The 27,925-nt window shown below is 37.0% G+C and overlaps 1 protein-coding gene across 2 annotated transcripts in view; it reads right to left on the bottom strand.

Moving 5' to 3' along the window:
• Nucleotides 1-629: 629 nt before the first annotated feature.
• Nucleotides 630-27,925, bottom strand: part of LOC135125233 (protein tolkin) — a 47,028-nt gene continuing 19,732 nt past the window's right edge. For both annotated transcript variants that reach the window (XM_064050664.1, XM_064050665.1), the window contains 7 exons: nt 6,465-7,137; nt 6,234-6,412; nt 5,952-6,182; nt 2,455-3,264; nt 2,041-2,406; nt 1,270-1,988; nt 630-1,223 (listed from right to left, as the gene is read on the bottom strand). In XM_064050664.1, the coding sequence (XP_063906734.1) occupies nt 1,089-1,223; nt 1,270-1,988; nt 2,041-2,406; nt 2,455-3,264; nt 5,952-6,182; nt 6,234-6,412; nt 6,465-7,137 (3,113 nt within the window). In that variant the 3' untranslated portion in view covers nt 630-1,088. The remainder of the gene's footprint in view (nt 1,224-1,269; nt 1,989-2,040; nt 2,407-2,454; nt 3,265-5,951; nt 6,183-6,233; nt 6,413-6,464; nt 7,138-27,925) is intronic.

Raw genomic sequence — 27,925 nt, 5'->3', positions numbered from 1 at the left:
CCAGGGCGCTCGTAAATTTTAAGAATAAAAGATAAAACCGGTGGGTTATTAATGAGCGAGGTTCTCATACTTATTTGCGGAATTCAATAAAAGGGCCCGTCATTAATCCTTTCGTCTTTATCGCTTTGACCCACGTCATAATCCGAATCTCTGGGATTATTCTTGGGAGAAAGGGGTTTAAACTTGGTTCGCACAGAAAGAGTCAAATAAGTATTCAACTATCAGTTTGTAAACATTTTTTGTATGACGAATTTTAAGTTGCATTTTACTTGCTAATTTTTATTGACGAGATTTCTGTAATTGAATAATCAGCTTATGGAATAATTCAACTAAAAACTCAAACAATACGTTAAACAGTTTTTGCAACAATAGCGTAAAAGTCGGACAAAAAGGAAACAAAGCGAAACCCCACTGCGATATTGTAACAGGACGCTGTTAAACTTTCCAGGTTTCATCCTTTTTTCCAAATATCCCGGCTTTGTGAAACTAAACACGCTCGAATTTTAGTTTCAACTGAATGAATTGAACAATGGGTGATTTTATTCTAGTTGTATATTTATTTATTGAAAAATTATTGTTATGCGGGCTAAGCGAGCACTCCTCTAAGTTTCGAAATAAGACACACAATGCATATTCTATGTTTTAATATTTGTCCATAACACTTAGTCATTCCACAAAACTGTACAAATTCCAGCAATTAATCGAAAATCGAATCACCTAACTTAAAATGGCACGTCGAATTTCTTTAACAACTTACAACCCTATCCTTAACTCTATCGATAAAAAGATGATATCTATAATCGAGACATAAATCTAAATCGGCAGTCTATCTGTTTATTATAAGTGTTATACAGCAAAATCGTACGAACAAATTCTCGCTATCAGGTATACGAAGACATTTCACTAGTATAAGTACGAACAGTTTAATAAATACTAGAAACGGTCTAGTACCAAGAAATTAAATTATTGAGCAAACCATATGAGTTGAGTTTCGCTGCATCACAATTCGACTGTGACAGAAACACCACCGCCCTCTTGCCGAGAGTAGTGGAAACAAGATCATCCTTTAATTTCTTGCATCAGAATCCTTACACTTCGTCCTCCTCGCTGTAGGTATCCTCCACAGCTTCATACACTATACTGAAACCTTGACTGACGAACGTGTCGTCCGACCGAAACCGAACCAAAAGGGCGTCGAAAGGAGAGAAGATATCAAAGGGTTTCTGAAACCACAGGGTCACCACAAACCAACACACTCTCCATACTTACAGTCGAACCACAGAATCTCCCATACGACGGTCCGCTAGAGTCCATCCCGCTGAAAATTTCCACGTAATCGTAGCCACAATCCTTCTCGTCCTCCAAATCAAAAGTCAAAAACGACAACCTCACGTTGTACCCAGAAATCGCTTTAATCGTCCAGTCGCAGTCCGCTTTATTATCATACTTTTCAGTCCCGAACCGAGCATGCGAATAAATGTGTTTCTTTTTTGGCGTAGCTTGTAGGATGCCTCCACACACAGCGGCATAGGTGGCCCAGAAGCCCTTCCTTTGGACCGACGCGTCGGACTTGAAAGTCATGTAAAGTTCGTTCCCTGAGGACACAATGGGGTGTGGTAGTTTCGAACCGCAGAATTTACCCAGGGTGTGAGCTTCAGGCGACGGACCATCGTAAAAGTCCACGTGGTCGTAGTAACACTCCTGGTGGGGTTCCACTTCGAAGAAGAGGAACGAAATGCGGATGCGGTGGCCGGGGGTGGTCGTGAATTGCCACACACAGTCTTTGCGACTGGGGTAATAATCGGGGTAGTTGGGGCTGCCGATGCTACCAAAAGGTGACGAGATTTCGTACTTGCAGTCACCCTCTTTGCAATCGCGCCCGTTTTCGTGGAGGGTGAACCCATTGTGACACGTGCACTTGTACGAACCCACGGTGTTCACACACTCGTGTTGGCAATCGCCGTTGTTAATAGCACATTCGTCCATATCTGACAAAATAGTGTTAACTATTATTACTATTAATATTAGTATTGTAGTCACCTGTAAAGAAGACAGCAGCAAACCCAGTCTTCTGCACACTAATATCGGAGCTAAAAATGATCCTCATGACGTTGCCTTCGGAGATGATAGGTGCGGGAGGCTTGGAGCCACAAAAGACCCCATGCTTTTTCATTTTGTCGTCGCTGAGCTTACTATAAATTTCCAACCTATCGTAGTCGCACTGTTGTTGCTGCGACAGATGCATATTGTTCCCTTCCAAGTCAAAGTGGGTGAAATTCAACGTGATCCGGTACTGCGGCAACGACACTATCTCCCAGACACAATTCTTATTCAAAGGGTACAAATCTGGAAAGGACGGTGACGTGATGGTACCATTCGGAGCATCCAATAACCCTCCACAAGCATCTACAACACAAACTTAATCACCAAATTCGCACCCCCCAGTCGTGGTACCTTCACAATTTTTCCCATCCGAGTGCAACTCAAACCCAATCTTACAAGTACATTCGTAATTACCCAGCGTGTTTATACAATCTTGTGCACACCCATGGTCCGACATGGCACACTCGTCGTACTCTTTCATAATAGTAGCTGAAAAACCCCCTTTTTGTACGGACCCATCTGACACGAACTTCACTAGAAGATGGTTCGAACTGGAGATGACATCAGTGGGTACTTTGTACCCACAATGTACCCCTAGGATGGTACTATCCGACGCGAACCCATCCCGAATCTCCACGTAGTCGTACACGCACCCATCGTGGTTCTCCACTTCGAACGACTGAAACCTCAGCGCTACTTGGTAGTTGTCGGGTACTGTAATCTTCCAGACGCACTCTTTGTTGGGTTGGTACTCTTCGGGGTAATTCGGGGACTCTAGGTGTCCTTCGCTGTCTATGAAGAGCTCGCCGCCACAGATGGCTTCGTAGTTGGCGGTGAAGCCTCGGTGGCCGTTGGGGTTCTTGGCGACGTAAGAAATGAGCATCCGGCTTCCGGTGGAGGTGATGGAGTCGAGTTTGCCGGTGCCGCAGAACTTGCCGAGGAGGGGCGATTTGTACCAGTAGCCGTCGCGGATCTCGATGTAGTCGGTACTACAATCTGGGGACTTTTCGATGTCGAGGTCGGTGATGTTCAAGACTATTTTTTCGCCGTGGGTTGCTGTGATGCGCCATTCGCACTTTTCGCCGTCTTCGGGGGCGTTGTGGTTGAGGTAGGAGGGGGAGGAGAAGGTGGCGGAGTTGGCTTGGTACGTGCGGCCGCACTCTAGAAAAAGAAACGAAGTTTGAAATTGTAAAAAAGTAAAAATTGCGTGAATTTATTTTTCGTGTTTTGTCATTTACCTTGACCGATTCAACTTTTAGATCTTATCTATGTTGCCCTAAATATCCGCATTATTTTAATTCGCAATGTCATTTCAGTTGATTGAATTTTGCTTTTATGCTTGCTGGCAACACCCATGATTCGTAATCATACATTAGTATTGATTGATACAGCATGTTCCATTTATCTGGTATATCCTCTTTAATTTTTCCGTTTTTAATTACTAAATAGAGGTTACGTCAGCGGGAAAGTTATTCAGGGCATTTTTTGTAGTAAACGTAAATAAAGTACGGGAATAACAATAACATTGAGGGAAATAAGGCAAGAATAGTGAAGTTAAGTTAAATATTATCTTTCAGCTTCCTGTATTCCTGTCTTACACGGCGCATTGTTTCAGCGTATTGTGTTCTTAGTTTACAGGCAAAATTTATTTCCGTTTTCTTTTGTAATTATTTGGAATTCTTCTAAGTTCTTCTATTGATTTTTCACTTCGTTTGCTTCTCTTACTAGTCCTCTTTTCCCTGCAAAATTATTTTATTCGCTTATCGGTTTGTTTAAAATTCATATTCATATCTAACCAGCCTAAATTTTCTTCACTTTTTCACCATTTTATTTTTAAACGTTCTTGACTTTTTCTTGTACGTTACTACCTCTTGTTTTTGCTTCCTCATACTTTCTTCTTTTCGACTCTTCCTCTATGTTAAGTTTTTCTTCCCTCTCTACAGTATTCCTATCTTCCGTTCTTACTTTTTTCCCACTTTACGTTTTTTTTAACTTTCTTGTGCCCTTTCAGAGTATTTTCGGTGATTCTTACATTTCGTCTTAAGTCTCTTTTCTATTGATTCTTTTTCTTTTATAGGTTTTTCTCTTCCCAATCATCCTGTTTCTTCCCTTTTCTCCCCGCTCTGAAGAAAAAAATTCGTTCCATTGTTATAGTTATTATTTTGCTTCTTGCTTTGTTCTACTGATACCTCTATATTTTTCCTTGTTATTTCACGTTCTCTTCACATTTCTTCTTATGTTTCTTTTCTATTTCTTCATTGTTGTTTTACTCTCGATTCTTTGACCTCTTTTAAATATTTTCTACAACTTCACCTTTCTCTTTCTCACTTTCCTTTCTGTTTTACAACTTTTTCTCATCCCAATTTTATTTTTGCCTCTCTTTGCTCTGAAGAAAAAAATCCTTTAATTATTCCATTTAATGCTTTGCTTCTTTTTTTGTTTTGCTGATACCTTAGAAATTTCTCCTTGTCATTTCACCTTTTTTTCATTTTTGATCTTCATCGATGTGGACACAGTTCCTCAACATCTTTTTCGTTATTTTTTTACTTCAGTTTTCTGTTTTTATTACTCTTTTAAATCAAGGTTCAGTCTGCTCATCTCAATTTCTTTTGCTTTCTTTTTCATCGTTTTCTTTTACTTATTGTTTTTATTTTGATTTGTACATTTATTATCCACACTTCTGCTTTCAACCAGATCTCTGGCAATTGTCTTCGAGTTCTTTAACATTTTATCAAAAACCTCATTTGATAGTATTTTGGGCCCTTCTTCATATTTCTTCTTACGTCTCTTTTCTATTTCTTCATTGTTGTTTATTTTTGTGTTTCTTTACCAAATTTTAAATATTTTCTACAATTTCACCTTCCCCTTTCATCCTATTTTTATTTCTTAGTCCTTTAATTTTTCCAGTTATTGTTTCGCTTTTTCCTTTGTTCTACGAATACTTTCAATATTTCTAATTGTTATTTCACGTTCTTTTCACTTTCGATCTTCATCTATGTGGACACAATTTTTACAGAAATTCTTCAACATGTTTTTCATTATTTTTAAATCCAGTTTTGTCTATTTCCTACTCTTTTAAACCAAGCTTCAGTCTGCTTATTTAAATTTCTTCTTCTTTCTTTTTCTTCGTATCCTTTTACTTATATTTATTATATATTCACACTTCTGTTGTCAAGTAGATCTCTAGCAATCGTCTCCATGTTTTTCAAGATATTATCAAAAATCTCATTTGATAGTGTTTTCGGTGATTCTTCTATATTTCTTCTTACGTCTCTTTTCTATTTCTTCATTGTTGTTTCTTTTTGTGTTTCTTTGGCACGTTTTAAATATTTTCTACAACCTGCAGTCCCATAATACAAATTTCTTTCATTTTTTTATAGTTTGGTTATTTGGACAAAGAAAGAACAATTTTTTAAATGATAGAAGTAAAAAAAATAGAGCAGGACACCAGAGAATGAAAAAAAATGTCATCAGATTCTAACTGTACGATAAATCAAGTTAGCGGCGGAAGTCCGCTTTTCAACAAAACCCGAAGTGAGTGTCCAAAACATGCTTTTTATTAAATATGGTGTTCATTTTAGTGACAAACATGACAAAAATAAAATTACCAAAATGGAAGTAATTTCCCACGCTATAATACACAAAATGGCGAAATTACGTCGTAAAAGCGCGACGCAATAGTTTTATCAGTGCATTTATCGCTTACTACAGCACCTGGCATTTGTTCCACTGATCCCGTTGTAGTTTTTATTTAGCCCATACTACAATCAAAACGACATTGCATTTATGCATACGTAACGCTTATAATCTAATAAAACTGAATTGATTGTCCCCTCTGTTCTACTTACTAATACACTTATAAAGAAGATTCGTTTGTGCTATATCGCCTTCGCTCAGTCGAACTCTTTGTCCGATCTCAGGCCGCTTCCTATTTGGGACGTCAATTGGCTGAATAGTATCCAAATACGTTCCCTTCGAGAACGTGTTCCTGGCGTAGTGCATTATGGAGTCGTAATCGTAGATAAGTCCCAACGAGTTAACTTCTTCGTCGTTCAGCTTGTTGAAGTTGTACTCCTGACCTAGAAACAGGTAGCAATACGAACCCAGAGCAGAGCAGTTGCGATGCTTACCACTCATGATGTTCTCCCTGATGATGTTGACGTGTTTGTCCCGATCGGGCCGGGTGTGCTCGTGCCAGAACCCGACCACGTGACCTAGTTCGTGGACCACGATCCCGAATTTGTCGCAGTTTTTCCCAATACTGATGGCCTGACCTCCGTTTCCGCGCTTCCCGACGAAGGAACAGCACCTGGAATGAGTAAAAATAGACAGATTGCGGAGTCGGGTCGGGACTTCACTACCCGCAGGGTCGTTCCGTGAAGACTATATAGTTGGGATGTTCATCCCGGTTCCTTTCCACGAACTTGACACAGGTGAAGTTCTCCCAGTGGCGCATGGCCTGTTTGAATAGGGCTTTGTGGCCCCCGCTAAAATTACCATCGATCTCGTAAGGGATCACCCCGTAGTCCCAAACGCGTTCTTTTCTTGCGGTAGCAGCCCTTGTCACTCTCCTGTGGTATTCTTCATTCAACACAGGACGTTTCCTCTTCATGTCAAAATTCGGCTCGAAGTCGTGAACTGGGCGTTCTTCACTCTCTCGTCTCCTGTTCCTCTTCTTCACGGTTCTTCGTTTCCCAGTCACGTGGCGTTTGTTGTGCCTCACCTTCGTGTTCCCGGTTTGTGTGTCATTCGTTGTTTTGTTCGCGTGCAGATCGCTGTTCGTTTTCAGGATTTGGCCGTTCTTGTGGATCGAGCTCCCGACTCCTGGTATGTCGTCGAAAGGGTCATTGTAGCTACGCGGGGTTGGCAGCACTGCTGGCTGCTTGGTTTTTTTCCGGATTAAGTCAGTCAATCCCTCTTCTTCAATCTGGAGACCTTCCAACACCTCTTGTTTGTACTTTTCGACTTCCTCTTGCAGAAACGCGTCTTTGGATTTACCCTTGATGGGGATGGCGATGTCGCCCATGAAACCACCTGGAAACAACCCATTTTTTAATTAGTTTAATCTTGCCACGTGCGTCTAACACTTCGCGATAAAGCGAACCTTCCAAGTGAATGACCCCAATTTCGGCGACAACAAATCGCTGCCCTGAAGGGTGACGCTCGGGGTCGAAACGGTCTGATCTTTTGATGGGGTTGACTAAGCATGCAATCCGATTATACCTCGCTGATAATGTCGTTATAATAACGGAAATTAACGAAATTATGCCGTTATTTTAATAGGACGCATCAAGAGTGACGAGGGTTGAGGGCCGGCTCGGCTCTTAGGGTCGAAAGCGGTAATTTGCGTCGGGCTTTTTTCGGTTTTAATCAATTTCTTGTCTGGCCGGCCGAGGTGAGAATCAGCGTGGCCGCCCTTGATCTGTGCGTTTATCTCGTGGTTGGTGACCCGTAAGAGCTGATGTTTGTGTCAACGTCATTCCGAATGGTTGGAAAGATGACATGTCAATAGATAACATCTGTTGTTGAATTGAGACAAGTTGTCTGTACGCGGAAAGCGGTCAACGAGGATCGACGCATGTGGTGTTATCAGCTCGCGGTTGAAGGAGTTAAGGCTGGGGTTTAGTTGGGCAATAAATCATTGGGTGCTTAATGTCTTAGAATAAGTACTTCTTTATTTAAAATTATTATTATTATTATTTACAAAGGAAATATAGGCGCGCTTTATTGCCTCATCCCTTGTTTCTACAAACGCATTATATTATCTTGTTTTCAAAGCACAAGGTAGGTCCACCTCTAAATTACTTAAATTTCAGACATAATTGTCGTGAAAATTAAGCATAATCAGATTACAGGCTATTTTATATAACATTAAAGACACATAAAGAAATATACAAAATGTAAACCTTATTCGTGAAAAATAAGGAAAATAAATAATTTTTAGTTAATATACATATACACACATAGCATTCTTGGAACAACATGATAATTAAAAACATGTCTTAAATGGTAATTTCTTGTTGAAAAATACGAATTTTGCAATTTAGCTCCTCCTTCTTGGCTCACGACGAATAAAAAAATCATCAGAATTGAGACAGGGTGGGTGGGCGGGGCTTATAGTTTGCTTTTTTTTCTTAAGATACGTATTCATCTTTTCACAAAAAAACTTAAAACATGTTTAAGATGGTAAATTTTTATGGGGAAATACGGATTTTGCAGTTACGTTTGTCCCCTCGGTTTGGCAACGAATAACAAATTCATCACGAGATTAAGCTCCACCCATACCTGCCCCCACCTTAATAGTGATAAACTTTTCATTAGCCGAGAGACGGAGTGTAATTGTAAAATCCACGTTTCGCTAGAAAACTTTACCATTTTATATATGTTTTAAGTTTCTTGTAGTAAAAAGATGACTACGTATATTAACAAAAAAAGAAAAAATATCCGCCCCGCCCACCCACCCTATCGTAATTGTGATGGCTTTTTTTCTGCTCGTCGTAAGCCGTGGGGTGGATCTTAATTGCAAAATTCTTATTTTTATACAAAAAATTGCTGTATGAAACATTTTTTTGAGTAATCGTGTTGTTGAAAGCAAACTATATATATTAAATAAAAAAAAGATAAGCTCTACACATTCGCCTCCATTAAAATCTGGCTTTAATCTTTACTTAATATACTTGGTATTCCTCGAACACGTTACTCAAAAATATATCTTCCTTGGTAATTTCTTGTAGAGAAATAAGGGTTTTGCAATTAAGCTCCGCCCTCTTGGCTCAAGACGAATAAAAAAATTCGTCACAACTGAGACAGGGCGGGTGGGCGGGGCTTATATTTTGCCTATTTGTTCTTAATATATGTAGTCATATTTTCATAACAAAAACTTAAAACATGTATATTACAAAAGAAAGACAAAATATCTGCCCCGCCCACCCACCCTATCTCAATCGTGATGATTTTTTTATGCTCGTCGTAAACAGTGGGGCGGAGCTTAATTGCAACATCCTTATTTTTCTACAAGCAAACTATACATAGTAACGTTTCGATCTCAATTTGGCTTTAATTTTTACTTAATATAGTTAGTATTCTTTGAACAACATGATGCTCAAAAATATACCTAACGTGATAATTTTTTTGTCGAAAAATAAGGGTTTTGTAATTGAGCTCTACCCTCTTGGCTCACGACGAATAAAAAAATTCGTTACAACTGAGATAGGGTGGGTGGGCGGGGCTTATATTTTGTCTTTTTTTCTTAGTATACGTAGTCATCTTTTCACAACAAAAACTTAAAACATGTATATTATAAAAACAGACAAAATATCAGCCCCGCCCACCCACCCTATCTCAATTGTGATGATTTTTTTTACTCGTCGTAAGCCGTGGGGCGGAGCTTAATTGCAAAATCCTTATTTTTCTACCATCAAACTATATATAGTTTGATAATAAGAAATGTGATACGAAATGTGACTGTGATAACATCTGTGATAATAATTTAAATGTACCTGTTTTACACAATTTTGTTATAAATGAAAAGGATATTTCTAAATGTGTGCGGAAAATCAAAGCAAATTTTACAATGGGTGCTGATTCTATTCCGGCTTTTTTTATTCGTGATTGTATATCTTGTCTTATCACGCCCCTCCAACATCTTTATAACTTAATTTTAAAAACGGAGGTCTTCCCAGAAAGTTGGAAGATTGCAAGGGTATGTCCTATCTTCAAATCCGGCTCTAAATTTGAGATAACAAACTACAGACCTGTTGCAATTATTCCAAACTTTGCAAAGTTATTTCAAATCATATTGTTTGATAACGTTTATAGTCATATATTACAGCAGTTAACCGATCACCAACACGGTTTTGTACGAGGTAAATCAACATGTACGAATTTATGCAATTTTACACAATTTGTCTCAGATTCTTTAAACTGCACACAACAGGTAGATACAGTATACATGGACCTATCCAAAGCTTTTGATGTTGTAAACCACCCAATTCTATTGAAAAAGTTACATAATTTCGGATTATGCGATAGTTTAGCTAATCTTTTTAAATCGATATTAAGTGGCCAAAAGCAATATGTTGAATATTCAGGTTATAGGTCACCAGTGTATGAATGCCATTCTGGTGTTTGTCAAGGATCCAATTTAGGACCTTTATTATTCATTATTTATATTAATGATGTGGTAAAATGTCTAAACTTTGATTGTCGTATTTTTTTGTATGCAGATGACATTAAATTAGCAAAAATAATTCATAATCTCCAGGATTGTGAAAAGTTGCAGAAAGTTCTTGATGCAATAATTCGTTGGTGTCAAATACACAAGTTAGACATAAATATTAACAAGTGCTGTATTGTGTCATATAACAGGAAAACTAATGTTATAGAATATAATTATAATATTGGAGGAGTAGAGATTAAGAGATGTACTGAATTTAGAGATTTAGGTATCATTATGGACTCTAGACTGTCGTTCGTACCTCACATTAATAATATTAACTGTAAAGCTCTGAAGATGTTAGGTTTTGTCATACGCACTACAAAAGATTTCAAAAATACGGATTGCATGTTTTTATTGTACTTCGCTTATGTTCGCTCTATTTTGGAGTACTGTACGTTAGTATGGGATCCATATTATAATATACATATTTCCGCATTAGAAAATATCCAAAGAAGATTTTGTAAGTACGTATACTTTAGGAAACATGGGATATATCCAGTCCGTAATTACCCACAGAAACTACTGCTAGTCCTGAATTCGATTTAATACCCCTTGTAGATCGACGGAAGTACTTCTCTTTAACCTTTTTATATAAATTATTACATGGCATTATTCAGGACAGTAACCTTCTTTCTCAGATTAACTTTTGTGTACCTAGACTTAATAATCGTCAACCACTTGTATTTTCTAATCAGGTATCACGTACCAATCAACACTTGCATTCCCCTATACTAAATATGACTAGGTTATATAACGTTAATGCTGCGCACTTGGACGTATTTGTTGAAAACTTTCGTTTTTTTTTGTTGTACGTGTAAAAATCTATGTTACAATTATACACCACAATTAGCATGAACGTCTACTTACTAATAACTTGTATGTTTTTTTTTTTTGTGTATTGTGAAATTATTCAAATGTTATTATGTACTATTTTGCCCTATATGAGCTTGCTCGTTGGGCTGTAATAAATTATTATTATTATTATTATATAGTAAGTGCAAAAGAAAACCAAAACATAAATCCTGCCCATTCGTTTCGATCTCAATCTGGCTTTAATTTTTACTTAATATAGTTAGTATTCTTTGAACAACATGATGCTCAAAAATATATCTTACGCAATCATTTTTTTGTCGAGAAATAAGGGTTTTTGCAATTAAGCTCCACCCTCTTGGCTCACGACGAATAAAAAATTCGTCACGATTGCGATAGGGTGGGTGGGCGGTGTTTATATTTTGCCTTTTTTTCTTAATAATACGTAGTCATCTTTTCACAACAAAAACTTAAAACATATATATTATAAAAAAAAGAAAAAATATCAGCCCCGCCCACCCACCCTATCTCAATCGTGATGATTTTTTTTAGTCGTCGTAAGCCGTGGGGCGGAGCTTAATTGCAATATCCTTATTTTTCTACCAGCAGACTATATATAGTAAGTACAGAGAAAAAAAATACATAAATCCTGCCCATTCGTCTCGATCTCAATCTGGCTTTAATTTTTACTTAATATAGTTAGTATTCTTTGAACAACATGATGCTCAAAAATATATATTACGTGATATTTTTTTTTGTCGAGAAATAAGGGTTTTGCAATTAAGCTCCGCCCTCTTGGCTCACGACGAATAAAAAAATTCGTCACAATTGAGACAGGGTGGGTGGGCGGGGCTTATATTTTGCCTGTTTTTCTTAGTATACGTTGTCATTTTTTCACAACAAAAACTTAAAACATGTATATTATAAAAAAAGACAAAATATCAGCCCCGCCCACCCACCCTATCTCAATCGTGATGATCTTTTTTTACTCGTCGTAAGCCATGTGGCGGAGCTTAATTGCAAAATCCTTACTTTTCTACCAGCAAATTATATATAGTAAGTGCAAAAGAAAACCAAGACATAAATCCTGACCATTCGTCTCAATCTCAATCTGGCGCTAATTTTTAATTAATATAGTTACTATTCTTTGAACAAGATGATGCTCAAAAATATATCTTACGTGATAATTTTTTTGTCGAGAAATAAGTGTTTTGCAATTAAGCTCCGCCCTCTTGGCTCACGACGAATAAAAAATTCGTCACAATTGAGACAGGGCGGGTGGGCGGGGCTTATATTTTACTTTTTTGTTCTTAATATATGTAGTCACCTTTTCACATGAAAAACTTAAAACATGTATATTATAAAAAAAGAAAAAATATCTGCCCCGCCCACCCACCCTATCTCAATCGTGATGATTTTTTTTAATCGCTGTAAGCCGTGGGGCGGAGCTTAATTGCAAAATCCTTATTTTTCTACCAGCAGACTATATATAGTAAGTACAGAAGAAAAAAAATACATAAATCCTGCCCATTCGTCTCGATCTCAATCTGGCTTTAATTTTTACTTAATATAGTTAGTATTCTTTGAACAACATGATGCTCAAAAATATATCTAACGTGATAATTTTTTTGTCGAGAAATAAGGGTTTTCCAATTATAAATTATTATTATTATTATTATTATTAAGCTCTACCCTCTTGGCTCACGACGAATAAAAAAATTCGTTACAACTGAGATAGGGTGGGTGGGCGGGGCTTATATTTTGTCTTTTTTTCTTAGTATACGTAGTCGTCTTTTCATAACAAAAACTTAAAACATGTCTATTATAAAAAAAGACAAAATATCAGCCCCGCCCCCCCACCCTATCTCAATCGTGATGATTTTTTTTACTCGTCGTAAGCCGTGGGGCGGAGCTTAATTGCAAAATTCTTATTTTTCTACCAGCAAACTATATATGTATAGTAAGTACAAAAGAAAACCAAAACAAATCCTGCCCATTCGTCTCGATCTCAATCTGGCTTTAATTTTTACTTAATATAATCAGAATTCTTTGAACAACATGATGCTCAAAAATATATCTAACGTGATAATTTTTTTGTCGAGAAATAAGGGTTTTGTAATTGAGCTCCGCCCTCTTGGCTCCAGACGAATACAAAAATTCGTCACAATTGAGACAGGGTGGGTGGGCGGGGCTTATATTTTGCCTTTTTGTTCTTAATATACGTAGTCATCTTTTCATAACAAAAACTTAAAACATGTATATTATAAATAAAGATAAAATATCTGCCCCGCCCACCCACCCTATCTCAATCGTGATGATTTTTTTTACTCGTCGTAAGCCGTGGGGCGTAGCTTAGCTGCAAAACCCTTATTTTTCTACAAGCAAACTATATGTATTAAGTACAAAAGAAAACCAAAACATTAATCTTGCCCATTCGTCTCGATCCCAATCTGGCTTAATATATGTATCTTACGTGCTAATTTTTTTGTCGAGAAATAAGGGTTTTGCAATTAAGCTCCGCCCTCTTGGCTCACGACGAATAAAAAATTCGTCACAATTGAGATAGGGCGGGTGGGCGGGGCTAATATTTTGCCTTGTTTTCTTAAAATGTATAGTCATGTTTTTACAACAAAAACTTAACACATGTTTAAAATAATAAATTTTTACAGAAATACGTTCCGCGCCTTAGTCTGGCAACGAATAAAAAATTCAACACGAGATTAAGCCCCACCCACACCTGCCCGACCTCAATAGTGATAAAGTTTTCATTCGTTGTCAGACCGAGGGGCGGAGCGGAATTGCAAAATCCAATTTCCCTACAAAAATTTACCATTTTTAACATGTTTTAAGTTTCTTGTTGTGAAAAGATCACTACGTAAATTAAGAAAAAAAGGAAAAATTTAAGTTTAATCTATTGAAATAATCGTGGTGGAAACTTTGCTTAGTTTTGAGATTACAGACTGTTTTTGTAAAATTAAATGCACATGAAGAAATATGCAGAAACTAAACCAGAAATTCAAAAACAAGAGTGAATGAAAACATGATCTAAAATAGCAAAAATCATAGATGATATGAAATAATTGAAAAATAAGGTTAGGGATTGAGGAAAATCAAATTACAGGCCGTTGTTCTGAAATTAATGATACTCCCATAAATATTCATCAAGAAAACTATAAATTCATGAAAACTCAAGAAAAAAAACATGTGGAACGACGAATAAATGAAAACGTAATCTAAAATGACAAAAAACGTGGAAGATATGAAAATATTGAAATGTAAAGGAAGAAATATTCATCAAGAAAACCGTGAATTCGTGAAGATCAAAGAAAAAATAAATGACATGTGGAACGAAGAATGAACGAAAACGTGATCTAAAACAACAAAAAACATGAAAGATGTGAAAATATTGAAATAATTAGGGTGAAGACTAAGCAGAATCAGATTACAGGCCATTGTTGTAAAATTAAAGATATATGACGCAATATACAGAAAATAAACCCTAAATTCCTGAAAAAATAAAGAATATAAATAAAATGTGTAACGAAGAATGAATGAAAATATGACTTAAAACAACAAAAAACGTAGAAAATCTGAAATACTAAAAATATCAAATTACAGACCGTTTTTCTCAAATTTATTATGTAGGCAGGAATATTCATCAAGAAACAATAAATTCGTGATCTAGAACAACAGAAACCTTAGACATAATGGCTGAGGATTGAGGAAAATCAAATCACAGGGCGTTTTTCTGAAATTCATGATACTCAAAGAAATATTCATCAAGAAAACCATGAACTCATGGAAATTAAAGAAAAAAAATGACAAGTGGGACGAAGAATAAATGAAAATATTGAAATAATTTAAAATAGATTTCTTTTAATTTTTGGCAAGGTGTTGTAAAACTGATCCAATTATGACACTGTACTACGCAGGTAAAAACATCCCCTCTCTTCTTAACTTTTATGGACGAAAACTTATACCTGCCTAAATAACGTGTGTCGGACGAAGACAGAAAGCGAACCATACCCTTTTACAACATCTTGCCAAAATTTAAAAAATTCTACTTTTCAATTGCTAGTTTCCCAAAGAAGTGTAGCTATTGGCTTGTAAGTTAGTCAATTTTGTCCATTTCCCCCGCCCTCACCCCTAAGCCCCAACAACCACCACGTCCAACCCCCGTAATAAAGCCAGATTCGCCGAGGGAATTCTGCATAAACCTATTAGTATTGTGTAAAGTGCAGTAAAACGGCCATAAAAACTTCCTTATTCCAGTAATAAACGCACTGTCGTCGGAACGCCATATCAAGACGTTTCGCCGTCGACATAAAACAAAGTGAATCATTATATCGACACACACGGGAGCGCTCCTTTCGCGTAATACGAGGATGAGACATTATCGCACTTCCCAGAAGTATGCAGCGCTTGTCGGCGAATAACTAACCATCCTCTCAGTGGCCTATTCAGATTTTGGCTTTGTGTTGTAAAACTGGATCTTACATTGTGAGCATGTATGAGATCGGGTTACCATTGTAGTGGAAACGTGTAACGTATTTAGACGAATCGTGTCTTGGGGATGGGAAGCAGACGGAGCGTCGGTTAAAAAATTACAGGCGGACAGACTTGAAATGAAAGAGAACGATAATTACTGAATTAATAAACAGGAGAATCGCCGTTGATTGTCTCTGCTGTGGAGAAAATGTGATCAACGCGACGGGCCGACAATCAAGTTGGCGCAGCGACGACTAGTGTGATTTTTTCTGATACCTATATCGAGCCGAGGTCCTCCTAAACGTGTGGCCTGTGTAGTTCTGTCTAGAATTTTGCGCGTGATAAAAGCTTTAGTGTATAAGATATCTACACTTTCCAGTGATTTATAACGGCCGCATGTCGGTCCGGCCCCGCTCTACAAATAAGTAGTTTTAAGGTTATTGATTGCAAAAAGCCGCAGTTAATGAAGCCTTGCGTTATCATCTGATGGGATTACAAGGGCTCGTCTGAACCACCTTAACAAGGGTTTGATGACCAGTCACTAACAATAAATTTCTGCGATGTTGTGAGAACTCTGTTCCGTTAAATTTAATCAATAGGGACTTAATATAATAGCAACAACAATGTATTAGTTAGGAAAACAGTAGCTACAATGGTGGATTATAGCGTGGGCGTACTTGAACTAAACAAAGCCGACAGGAGGCGTTTAAACAATAAAGATTTCAAATACATAATATAGGTTTTTACTGACTCCGGTTAAAGCTTGCTTTAACAAGTTGACTAGTAAATAAATAAATGTTTTAGGGGAAAAAACAAAGAACAAATGGCGTCCAATGTTAATTTCAAGTCGAGTTGTATGTAAATGTGTATTAATAATATTCAACATTAATCTGCAGATAGTAATTATAATAAAGAGCAAAAATAACAAGGAGCCTAAGTTCGATCCTTGTGGGACCCCAGAAGATAGAGTAAATGGTTTAGAGTTAAAATTTCCATCGATAACTTCAGATATATATTGGAAAAATACGGTTAAATTTGTAATGGTCAATTTTTTCTGCACCAAACCACGCTGACTAGATGAAATCAACAGCTTCGTTGATGCGCAAATGTGAGAATACAAAATTGATTCGAAAACCTTAGCAAAGTTGCAAAGAATCGAAATTCCTCTATATTTTGTCACCTGATTCTGCTGTCCTTTCTTAAAAATTCTATCGTATTCTCTCGGATTCATTCGCTTCTTCCGGATTTTCTCGGACTTTGGCCAAATTCTCTCCTATTCTCCCGTACTCTTTCAGATTCTTTTCGTTTTCTTTCGTAAACTCTTTCTGTTGGAAATAAAGTAGTTGAGCATTAGGGTTTCATCGGATTATCTTGCTTTGGATTTTTTTTCTCTTCTTTGGGCTCCTTGGTTTCTTTTAAATTGTTTTGTTTCAATTTATTCGGGATTTTCTCACATTCTATCGGATTCTTTCTGGATTCTTCAGTAGTCTCCCGATTTCTCTCACTTCTCTCGTATATTCTGGGTTTCATTCGCTTTTTCCGGATTTTCTCCATTCCTATAGGAATTTAGCCCGATTCTCTCGTATTCTCTCACATTCTGTCGGATTTTCTCGGATTCTCTCGAATTTTTTTCGGATTGTCTAACATTGGCTTGGATTCTTATAGAATCTTATGGATTTTTATAGATTTTTCAGGATTCTCTCGGCTTCTTTCGGATTTTTTCTTATCCTCTCGGAATTTAGCCGGATTTTCTTGTATCCTCTTGAAATATTTCTGATTCTTCCGGATTATTGCCAATCCTCTTGGAATTTCGTTGAATTCTCTCATTCCTTCAGATTCTGTCTAATTTTCCCGGATTCTCTTAGATCCTTTAAGATTATTCCGTATCCTCTCAGAATTTGGTCAAATTATCTCTTTTCCCTCTGATTCTTTCAGATTTCTCCGGATTCTCTCACATTCTCCTGGATTCTTATACGTATGTTCTTCCCGATTCTCTCTCTCGGATTTTATTCGGATTCTCTCACGTTCGCTCATATTTTTCGGATTCTTTTCGTTTTCTTTCGGAAATTTTCGGATTCAGTGCTTATTCTTTCGGATTCTTTTGGAAATATGGTAGCTGGGCATTCGGATTCCATCGGATTTTCTCGAAATCAACGGATTCTCTCGGTTTCTCTTGGGTTTTCTCGTGTGCCCTCGGATTCGTTATATTTTTCTGGGTTCTCTAGGGTTCTTTTGAATTATTATAGATTCCTCCGGGATCTCTCAGTTTTTATCGGTTTCTTTCGAATTCCTCCCGATTCTCTCCTATCTTGTAGGAATTTGGCAGGATTCTCGGATATTGATTTTTTTCGTTATCTCGTATTCTTTCGGATTCTGATGGATTCTCTCGAATCATTTTCGAATTCTTCAGGATTCTGAAACATGGTAATTAAATTTTCGGATCCTTTCGAAATTCTTTCATTTCTTTGGATTTTTGTGTTTTTTTTTTTCTTCTTTGGGTTCCTTGGTTTCTCCCAAATTGTCTTACAATCTCTCGGATTGTTTCAATTTATTCCATATTCTCCCACATTCTATCGAATTTTTCAGTATTCTCCCTATTTCTCTCGGTTCTCTCGTATTCTTTCGGATTCTCTGAGTTCCTGTAGGAATTTGGCCCGATTCTCTCGTATTTTTTCGAATTCTTATGGATTCTTATGGCTTTTTATAGACTTTTCAGGATTCTGTAGGTTTCTTTAGGATTCTCCCGGATTTTTTCTTATCCTCTCGGAATTTAGATGGATTTTCTTATATCCTCCTGAATTATTTCCGATTCTTCCAGATTCTTATCAATCCTCTTCCGATTCCTCCGGGATCTCTCAGTTTTTATCGGTTTCTTTCGAATTCCTCCCGATTCTCTCCTATCCTGTCGGAATTTGGCGGGATTCTCGGATATTGATTTTTTCCGTTATCTCGTATTATTTCAGATTCTGAAGGGTTCTCTAGAATCATTTTCGATTGCTCCAGGATGCTGAAATATGGTAATTAAATTTTTAGATTCTTTCAAAATGCTCTCTCGGTTCTGTCGTATTCTCTCGGATTCTTCGGATTCTCTCATTTCCTCTGGGAATTTGGCCCAATTCTCTCGAATTTTTCGAATTCTTATAGATTTTTATGGAATCTTATGGCTTTTTATAGACTTTTCAGGATTTTCTCGTTTCTTTAGGATTCTCCCGGATTTTTTCTTATCTTCTCGGAATTTAGATGGATTTTCTTATATCCTCTTGAATTATTTCGGATTCTTCCAAATTCTTTTCAATCCTCTTGGAAATTTCGTTAAATTCTCTCATATTCTCTCGTATTCCTTCGGATTTTCCCGGATTCTCTTATATTCTATTCCGTATCCTCTGGGAATTTGGCCAGATTCTCTCGTATTTCCTCTGATTCTTTCATATTTTTCAGGATTCTCTCGCATTTTCCTGGATTCTTACATATTCTTCTGGATTCTCTCCGAATCTACCGGAATTTATTCGGATTCTCCCATGTTCGCTTGTATTTTTCGGATTCCCTTCGTATTCTTTCGGATATTCTCGAATCCCAATTTTTTCAGATTATTTCGTATTCTTTCGCGTTCTTTGCTTATTCTTTCGGATTTTGTTGAATTCTCTCGATTTATCTTAGAATTCTCTCGTATTCTTTTGGGTTTTCTCAGATTCTTCATAAATCTCTCCTAATCTCTCGGAATTTGGCCAAATTCTCTCATATTCTTTCGGATTATTTCGAATTCTACCGGATTTTCACTGATTTTTTCGCATTCAACAGATTCTTTAAAATTATTATAGATTTCCGCACATCCTTTTGGATTCTTATGGATTCCTTCGGGTTCTGTCGGATTCTTCCGGAATCTCTCCAAACCTGTCAGGAATTGTCCAGATTTCCAAATTATCTCGTATTGGTTCGGATTCTGTTGGATTTTTTCGAAATATTTTCGATTTTTCGATGATCCAGAAATATGGTGATTAAATTTTCGGATTTATTCGGCTTTTCGCGGATTTTTTCAAATTCAATAGGATTCTTTCGAATGATCTCGATCCTTTTTGGATTCTTCATGATCCCCTCGATTTCTCTTATTCTTTCGGTTTATTTCGGATTCTTCCGGATTTTTTCTTATCCTCTCGGAATTTAGATGGATTTTTTACATCCTCTTGATTTATTTCGGATTCTTCCAGATTCTTTCCAATCCTCTTGGAAATTTCGTTGAATTCTCTCATATTCTCTCGCATTTCTTCGGGTTTTGTCGGATTTTCCCGGATTCTCTTATATTCCATTCCGTATCCTCTGGGAATTTGGCCAGATTCTCTCGTATTTCCTCTGATTGTTTCAGATTTTTCTCTCGCATTCTCCTGGATTATTATATATTCTTCCGGATTCTCTCCGAATCTATCGGAATTTATTCGGATTCTCTCATGTTCGCTCGTATTTTTCTGATTCCTTTCGTATTCTTCCGGATACTCTCGAATCCCGATGTTTTTCAGATTATCTCGTAATCTTTGGGGTTCTTTGCTTATTCTTTCGGATTTTGTTGAATTCTCTCGATTTATCTTAGAATTCGATCGTATTCTTTTCGATTTTCTCAGATTCTTCAGAATTCTCTCCTATTCTTTCGGAATTTGGCCAAATTCTCTCATATTCTTTCGGATTATTTCGAATTCTACCGGATTTTCACGCATTTTTTCGCATTCAACAGATTCTTTAAAATTGTTATAGATTTCCGCACATCCTTTTGGATTCTTATGGATTCCTTCGGGTTCTCTCGGATTCTTCCGGAATCTCTCAAAACCTGTCAGGAATTGTCCAGATTTCCAAATTATCTCGTATTGGTTCGGATTCTGTTGGATTTGTTCGAAATATTTTCGATTTTTCGACAATCCTGAAATATGGTGATTAAATTTTCGGATTCATTCGGATTTTCGCGGATTTTTTCAAATTCAATAGGATTCTTTCGAATGATCTCGATCCTTTTTGGATTCGTCATGATCCCCTCGATTTCTCTTATTCTTTCAGTTTATTTCGGATTCTTCCAGATTTTTTCTTATCCTCTCGGAATTTAGATGGATTTTCTTGTATCCTCTTGAATTATTTCGGATTCTTCCAGATTCTTTCCAATCCTCTTGGAAATTTCGTTGAATTCTCTCATATTCTCTCTTATTCCTTCGGATTGTGTCGGATTTTCCCGGATTCTCTTATATTCCATTCCGTATCCTCTGGGAATTTGGCCAGATTCTCTCGTATTTCCTCCGATTGTTTCAGATTTTTCTCTCGCATTCTCCTGGATTCTTATATATTCTTTCGGATTCTCTCCGAATCTACCGGAATTTATTCGGATTCTCTCCTGTTCACTCGTATTTTCCGGATTCCTTTCGTATTCTTTCGGATACTCTCGAATCCCGATTTTTTCAGATTGTCTCGTATTCTTTCGGGTTCTTTCCTTATTCTTTCGGATTTTGTTGAATTCTCTCGATTTATCTCAGAATTCTCTCGTACTCTTTTGGGTTTGCTCAGATTCTTCAGAATTCTCTCCTAATCTCTCGGAATTTGGCCAAATTCTCTCATATTCTTCCGTATTATTTCGAATTCTACCGGATTTTCACGGATTTTTTCGCATTCAACAGATTCTTTAAAATTGTTATAGATTTCCGTACATCCTTTTGGATTCTTATGGATTCCTTCGGGTTCTGTCGGATTCTTTCGGTTTCTTTGAGATTCTTCCGGAATCTCTCCAAATCTGCCAGGAATTGTCCAGATTTCCAAATTATCTCGTATTCGTTCGGATTCTGTTGGATTTTTTCGAAATATTTTCGATTTTTCGACGATCCTGAAATATGGTGATTACATTTTCGGATTTATTCGGATTTTCGCGGATTTTTTCAAATTCAATAGGACTCTTTCGGTTTATTTCGGATTCTTTCGGATTTTTTCTTATCCTTCCAGAATTTAGCCAGATTCTCTAGTTTCGTTCTTGGATTTTTCAGGATTCTTTCCAATTCCCTTGGAATTTCGTCGGATTCTCTCGGATTTTCCCGGACTTTCTTAGATTCTTTTTATGATTATTCTCTATTCCCTCACATTCTATCGGATTCTCTCATGTTCGCCCGTATTTTTAGGATTCCTTTGGTATTCTTTCGGATACTCTCGAATCCCGATTTTTTGAGATTATACCGTATTCTTTCGGGTTCTTTGCTTATTCTTTCGGATTTTGTTGAATTCTCTCGATTTATCTCAGAATTCTCTCGTATTCTTTTGGGTTTGCTCAGATTCTTCAGAATTCTCTCCTATATCTCTCGGAATTTGGCCAAATTCTCTCATATTCTTTTGGATTATTTTAAATTCTACCGGATTTTCATGGATTTTTTCGCATTCAACAGGTTCTTTAAAATTTTTATAGATTTCCGCACATCCTTTTGAATTCTTATGGATTCGATTTATTTCGGACTCTTCCGAATTTTTTCTTATCCTTCCAGAATTTAGCCAGATTCTCTCGTTTCGTTCTTGGATTCTTCAGGATTCTTTCCAATTCCCTTGGAATTTCGTCGGATTCTGTCGGATTTTCCCAGACTTTCTTAGATTCTTTTTATGATTATTCTCGATTTTCTCACATTCTGTCGGATTTTTTTCGGATTGTCTAACATTGGCTTGGATTCTCATTGAATCTTATGGATTTTTATTGACTTTTCAGGATTCTCTCGGGTTCTTTCGGATTTTTCCTTATCCTCTCGGAATTTAGCCGGATTTCCTTGTATCCTCTTGAAATATTTTCGATTCTTCCGGATTCTTTCCAATCCTCTTAGAATTTTGTAGAATTTTCTCATATTCTCTCGTATTCCTTCAGATTCTGTCTGATTTTCTCGTATTCTCTTAGATCCTTTAAGATTATTTCGTATCCTCTCGGAATTTGGCCAGATAATCTCTTTTCCCTCTGATTCTTTCAGATTTTTCCAGATTTTCTCACATTCTCCTGGATTCTTATATATTCTTCCGGATTCTATCATTTCTTTCGGAAACTCTCGGAACTCGATTCAGTGCTTATTCTTAAGCATTCTATTGGAAATATGGTAGCTGGGCATTCGGATTCCATCGGATTTTCTTGCATTTTTTCGAAATCAACGGATTCTCTCGGATTCTCTTGGGTTTTCTCGTGTGCCCTCGGATTCTTCATATTTTTCTGGATTCTCTAGGGTTCTTTTGGATTATTATGGATTCCTCCGGGATCTCTCAGTTTCTATCAGTTTCTTTCGAATTCCTCCCGATTCTCTCCTATCCTGTCGGAATTTGGCAGTATTCTCGGATATTGATTTTTTCCGTTATCTCGTATTCTTTCGGATTCTCTCGAATCATTTTCGAATTTTCCAAGATGCTGAAATATGGTAATTAAATTTTCAGATTCTTTCGAAAATCTTTCATTTCTTTGGATTTTTGTGTTTTTTTTCTTCTTTGGATTCCTTGGTTTCTCTCACATTCTATCGGATTCTTCAGTATTCTCACCATTTCTCTCGGTTCTCTCATATTCACTCGTATTCCTTCGGGTTCTGTCGGATTTTCCCGGATTCTCTTATATTCCATTCAGTATCCTCTGGGAATTTGGCCAGATTGTCTTGTATTTTCTCTGATTCTTTCAGTTTTTTCAGGATTCTCTCGCATTCTCCTGAATTCTCATATATTCTTCCGGATTCTCTCCGAATCTACCGGAATTTATTCGGATTCTCTCCTGTCCGCTCGTATTTTTCGGATTCCTTTCGTATTCTTCCGGATACTCTCGAATCCCGAGTTTTTTCAGATTATCTCGTATTCTTTTCGGTTTTCTCAGATTCTTCAGAATTGTCTCCTATTCTTTCGGAATTTGGCCAAATTCTCTCATATTCTTTCGAATTATTTCAAATTATACCGGATTTTTCCGGATTTTTTCGCATTCAACAGATTCTTTAAAATTGCATCCTTTTGAATTCTTATGGATTCCTTCGGGTTCTGTCGGATTCTTCAGTTTCTTTGAGATTATCTCGTATTCGTTCAGATTCTGTTGGATTTTTTCGAAATATTTTCGATTTTTCGACGATCCTGAAATTATATGGTGATTAAATTTTCCGATTCATTCGGATTTTCGCGGATTTTTTCAAATTCAATAGGATTCTTTCGAATGATCTCGATCCTTTTTGGATTCTTCATGATCCCCTCGATTTCTCTTATTCTTTCAGTTTATTTCGGATTCTTTCTTATCCTTCCAGAATTTAGCCAGATTCTTCAGGATTCTTTCCAAATCCCTTGAAATTTCGGCGGATTCTCTCGGATTTTCCCAGACTTTCTTAGATTCTTTTTATGATTATTCTCTATTCTCTCACATTCTGTCGGATTCTTTTTAACTTCTTCAGAATTCCTTGGGCTCTCTCGGCTCCCTTATGAAAAATTCATCAGGAGATTAAGCCCCACCCATACCTGCCCCGACCTCGATAGTGATAAAGTTTTCATTCGTTGTCACACCGAAGGGCGGAGCGTAATTGCAACATCCGTACAAAAATTTAACATTTTAAACATGTTTTAAGTTTTTGTTGTAAACAGATGACTAGGTATATTAAGACAAAAAAGGCAAAATATAAGCCCCGCCCACCCGCCCTATCTCAATCGTGATGAATTTTTTTTACACGTCGTTAGCCGTGGGGCGGAGCTTAATTGCAGAATCCTTATTTTTCTGTAAGGGAACTCTGTGTATTAAGTACAAAAGTAATCCAAAACTTAAGCCCTACCCATTCGTCTCGATCTCGATCTGGTTTTAATTTGTACTTAGTACACTTAGTATATTTGAATAACATGTTGCTGAAAAATATATCTTACGTACTAATTTCTTGTAGAGAAATGAGGGTTTTGCAATTAAGCTCCGCCCTCTTGGCTAAACACGAATAAAAAAATCATCACAACTGAGATCGGGTGGGTGGGCGGGGCTTATATTTTGCCTTTTTTTCTTAAAATATGTAGTTATCTTTTTTTGTCCCGGCCGCAATAGTGTTAAAGTTATCATTCGACAAAATATAAGTTTAATTAGTAATATAATTAGTGGATATTGAAGTCAATATGCGGCAGTTTACTAGTAATCCTAGGGATACACGTTACGAAATTGGGAGACGTGTAAAAATGTCCCCATTGCGAGACCTCATTTCCTCGACCCATAACGGTGGTTGTAGGTGTTTTGGCGTGACGTCAGCCCTTTAATCCCAGCCACCTATTGATGCAGCACACGTGCATGCTTCTCCGTTAACAGAGGCAATTAGTTGCTCATTAGCATTGCCGCTGTTTTACGAAATGTTTGCGATAATTGGTCCTTTGATCGTCCATGCATGCGCTCCGACAGGGCTTGACACCTAGTTAATTTTGATTCACAGGTCAGAATTTATCGCTGTTGTGTAACGGATGAATTATTTTTAATATGGGTTATTGAACTTGATTGAAATTGATTTTGCAATTTATTATGCCATTCACAACATTAAGATTTGTCGAGTGAGGCCTGATGGAAAGGGGGCACTCGATTCGAGTGGATGCAAGCTGTCAGAAGCAGCGACCGATGAAATGAGCGAATTTCGGGCTTTGGTTATCGTGATTATCATATATTTCGCGATATTGCAAAAAGGTCAATAGCAAAGTTTCGTTGAGAGTCAACGTTGAAGGATATGCGAATTAAACAAAGAGAGATTAGATAAAGCGCAATTTGGTTTTTCAGCGGACGTATCTGCACTCATAAAACGAAGCGCTGAGTGATAATTATTGTTTTCGAGTGTGGTCTACAAAATAATAGCGGTAGTTAATGTTAACGATAATAATTCGACATAATCTGGGCTTTGAAACAAACGATATAAAACAAACAGTTGCGGGAATTGTGAACGGTGGAAATAAGAGAGATAATCGCGAAGAACTGAGTCAAGGGTAAAACAACAACAAAAACACACATTCATTTTTGAACACTTCCCAAATAGCGAAAATCAATTTATGGTTGTATAAATGTGTAAACTAAATAAGAAATGGCGCAACTTCCACTAACACTGACGGGTGATAAATCACACTGTTTACAAAGTTCTTTGTCAAAAATTTATTGCTGACAAGTGAGCTTTTATAATAATAATATTGCTGAATTAGCACATAAAGTGTGCTCACACTGACGTTACGATTTTTAAATCTCCCGCCAACGATGAAAGTGGGCGTGGCTCATAGCCAATGGGAAAATCTAGGCCCGTGACGTCACCATTTTCGAATTTTGGCGCGCCAGCTTGATTAAACGTTAGTTCTGAAAGCACAGTGGCAACACTGGAGCCAATCTCACCACTCTAGCAATAAAAACCTATTATCCTGGCCATGAATCACCAAAAAAAAAAAAGATAAAATCGTCCTTCGGTCGCAATATTATCAATCGTCCAGACTCCTATCCCGTTTTTTGCGATCTTTTCGCATCTACCAGTTTTTAGTGCGTGCGAAATTCCACGATCGGCCACGGCAAGTACAAATGGGTCCAGTCCGGCGTCGCGTGAATAATGCACCCTCTACATACCGCTTGTCTGGCAACACTCTGCGCGTTATTTTTTAACGAGGGCCAGTAATCCTTTCAGCCCTTGACTTATGGAGCAGTTCGGGGGTTTAAACAGCAGCACGTCGGGGATTAAGCTCGCACCCATGTCATTAAACTTGTGGCATTAACGCCGAGCTCTACAAATTGTTGCCACTTTCAATTAACTCTTCATTAGTCGTAAAACTCTACTGTGCATGCTGCAAATTGGACTTTTTGTCTTCGCTGCTTCGGGATCTAATTGTGCGCTCGCGAGATTCGGCTTAACGCAACAGCTGAAAGCCGAAACCTAGTCATTACTGGTTGGTTGAGAGAAACAGAAAAAAATTGTTTTCGTACATTAGGACAGCGCCTCTCGGGTCTTCAGTCAACAATTCGTCGAGTGCTAAACCTGGTGCTCAAACAGAGCTTAAAAAATTCTTGAAATTCTAGAAGGTATTTTTATCCTTTGAATCTTCACCCCTACGACCCTTATGAAAAATTCTACCTGGCTAAAAATGCACCTGCACGAGTTTGATGAGAATCACAGGATCGTTTAGACCTAAAATTACGTAAGCAAATACCACTAAGTTAATATTTATTCAACTACAACCAAACAATTAAAACCAAAGTTCTGAAACCCCAGACCACAACATCCAAATAAACGAATAAAACTCTGCGTGTTCATCTTCGTAATGACCGACTTTTAAGATCGCTTTTTTCCTCGAATCATTTTGATTAAGAGACTCAATTAATTCTGGTTATCTTAGCTTACACGTAATATCACGTTTAATATGCAGCCACGGTAGTCTGCCTGGTAACAAATGTTTCAGGTCATACTCTGGACGTCGCTTTTTTGTGAAAAAAAATTCGTTATTTGGTAAAATATCCCCGTTGCAGTAACCCGTCTGTAACAACAGTTTATTTCCATGGAAACAATTTCCACGATAATTAGTGGCACACAAAACATTTTAGTGAAAAGCTTTTACATTCGCGTGCAAATTAATACCTACATCAACAATCCAGCGGATAAATCAAACATGTGTTTCGGTGTTTTGTCATCGCTGATTATTATTATCCGCTGAAAGCTTGATATTTTTCCATAAGCGGGTGATTGAAATGACTGTGCAAACGAAAGCTTTGTTAACTACTACGTGTACTACATTCATTTAATTAATTAATTAATTTAGTTTTCTGTATTTTCTGCATTATCCATTACGATAACTCTAATTCTTTTATATCGTAGACTAAATATTCCGGCGGAAGTACTTTAAACAAACATGGTGTTAATTGTATATATGTATTTCAGCACTTCGAAGTGATGAAACCACAGATTTCTGCGGATTTTATATATCAAATTTGTTATAGGATGTTTAACTAACCAACCCAATAAATTTTCTTCAATTTCCTGTAAACAATTTCAAAACACCAATCCCTTTATTAGATTATTATTAATACAATACATGAGTTTTTATGCTAATTTGATTTTCCTCAATCCCTAACCCTTATTTTTCAATTTTTTCATATCATCTATGTTTTTGCCATTTTAGATCATGTTTTCATGCATTCTTATTTTTACATTCAATTTATTTTCCTTATTATTTACGAATTTCTGGTTTAGCTTCTGTATATTTCTTCAGGTGCATCTAATTTTACAAAAATAGCCTGCAATCTGAAAACTAAGGAGAAGTTTCCACTACGATTATTTCAATGGATTAAACTTAAATTTTTCCTTAATTTACGTAGTGATG

Source organism: Zophobas morio, unplaced genomic scaffold (genome assembly GCF_036711695.1).
Source record: "Zophobas morio isolate AGI-343-1 ecotype UQ-CSIRO unplaced genomic scaffold, CSIRO_AGI_Zmor_V1 ptg000008l, whole genome shotgun sequence".
NCBI classification, from domain to species: Eukaryota; Metazoa; Arthropoda; class Insecta; order Coleoptera; family Tenebrionidae; genus Zophobas; species Zophobas morio.
Note: the sequence above shows the minus strand (reverse complement) of the source record. Positions and strands in the feature narration are given on the sequence as shown.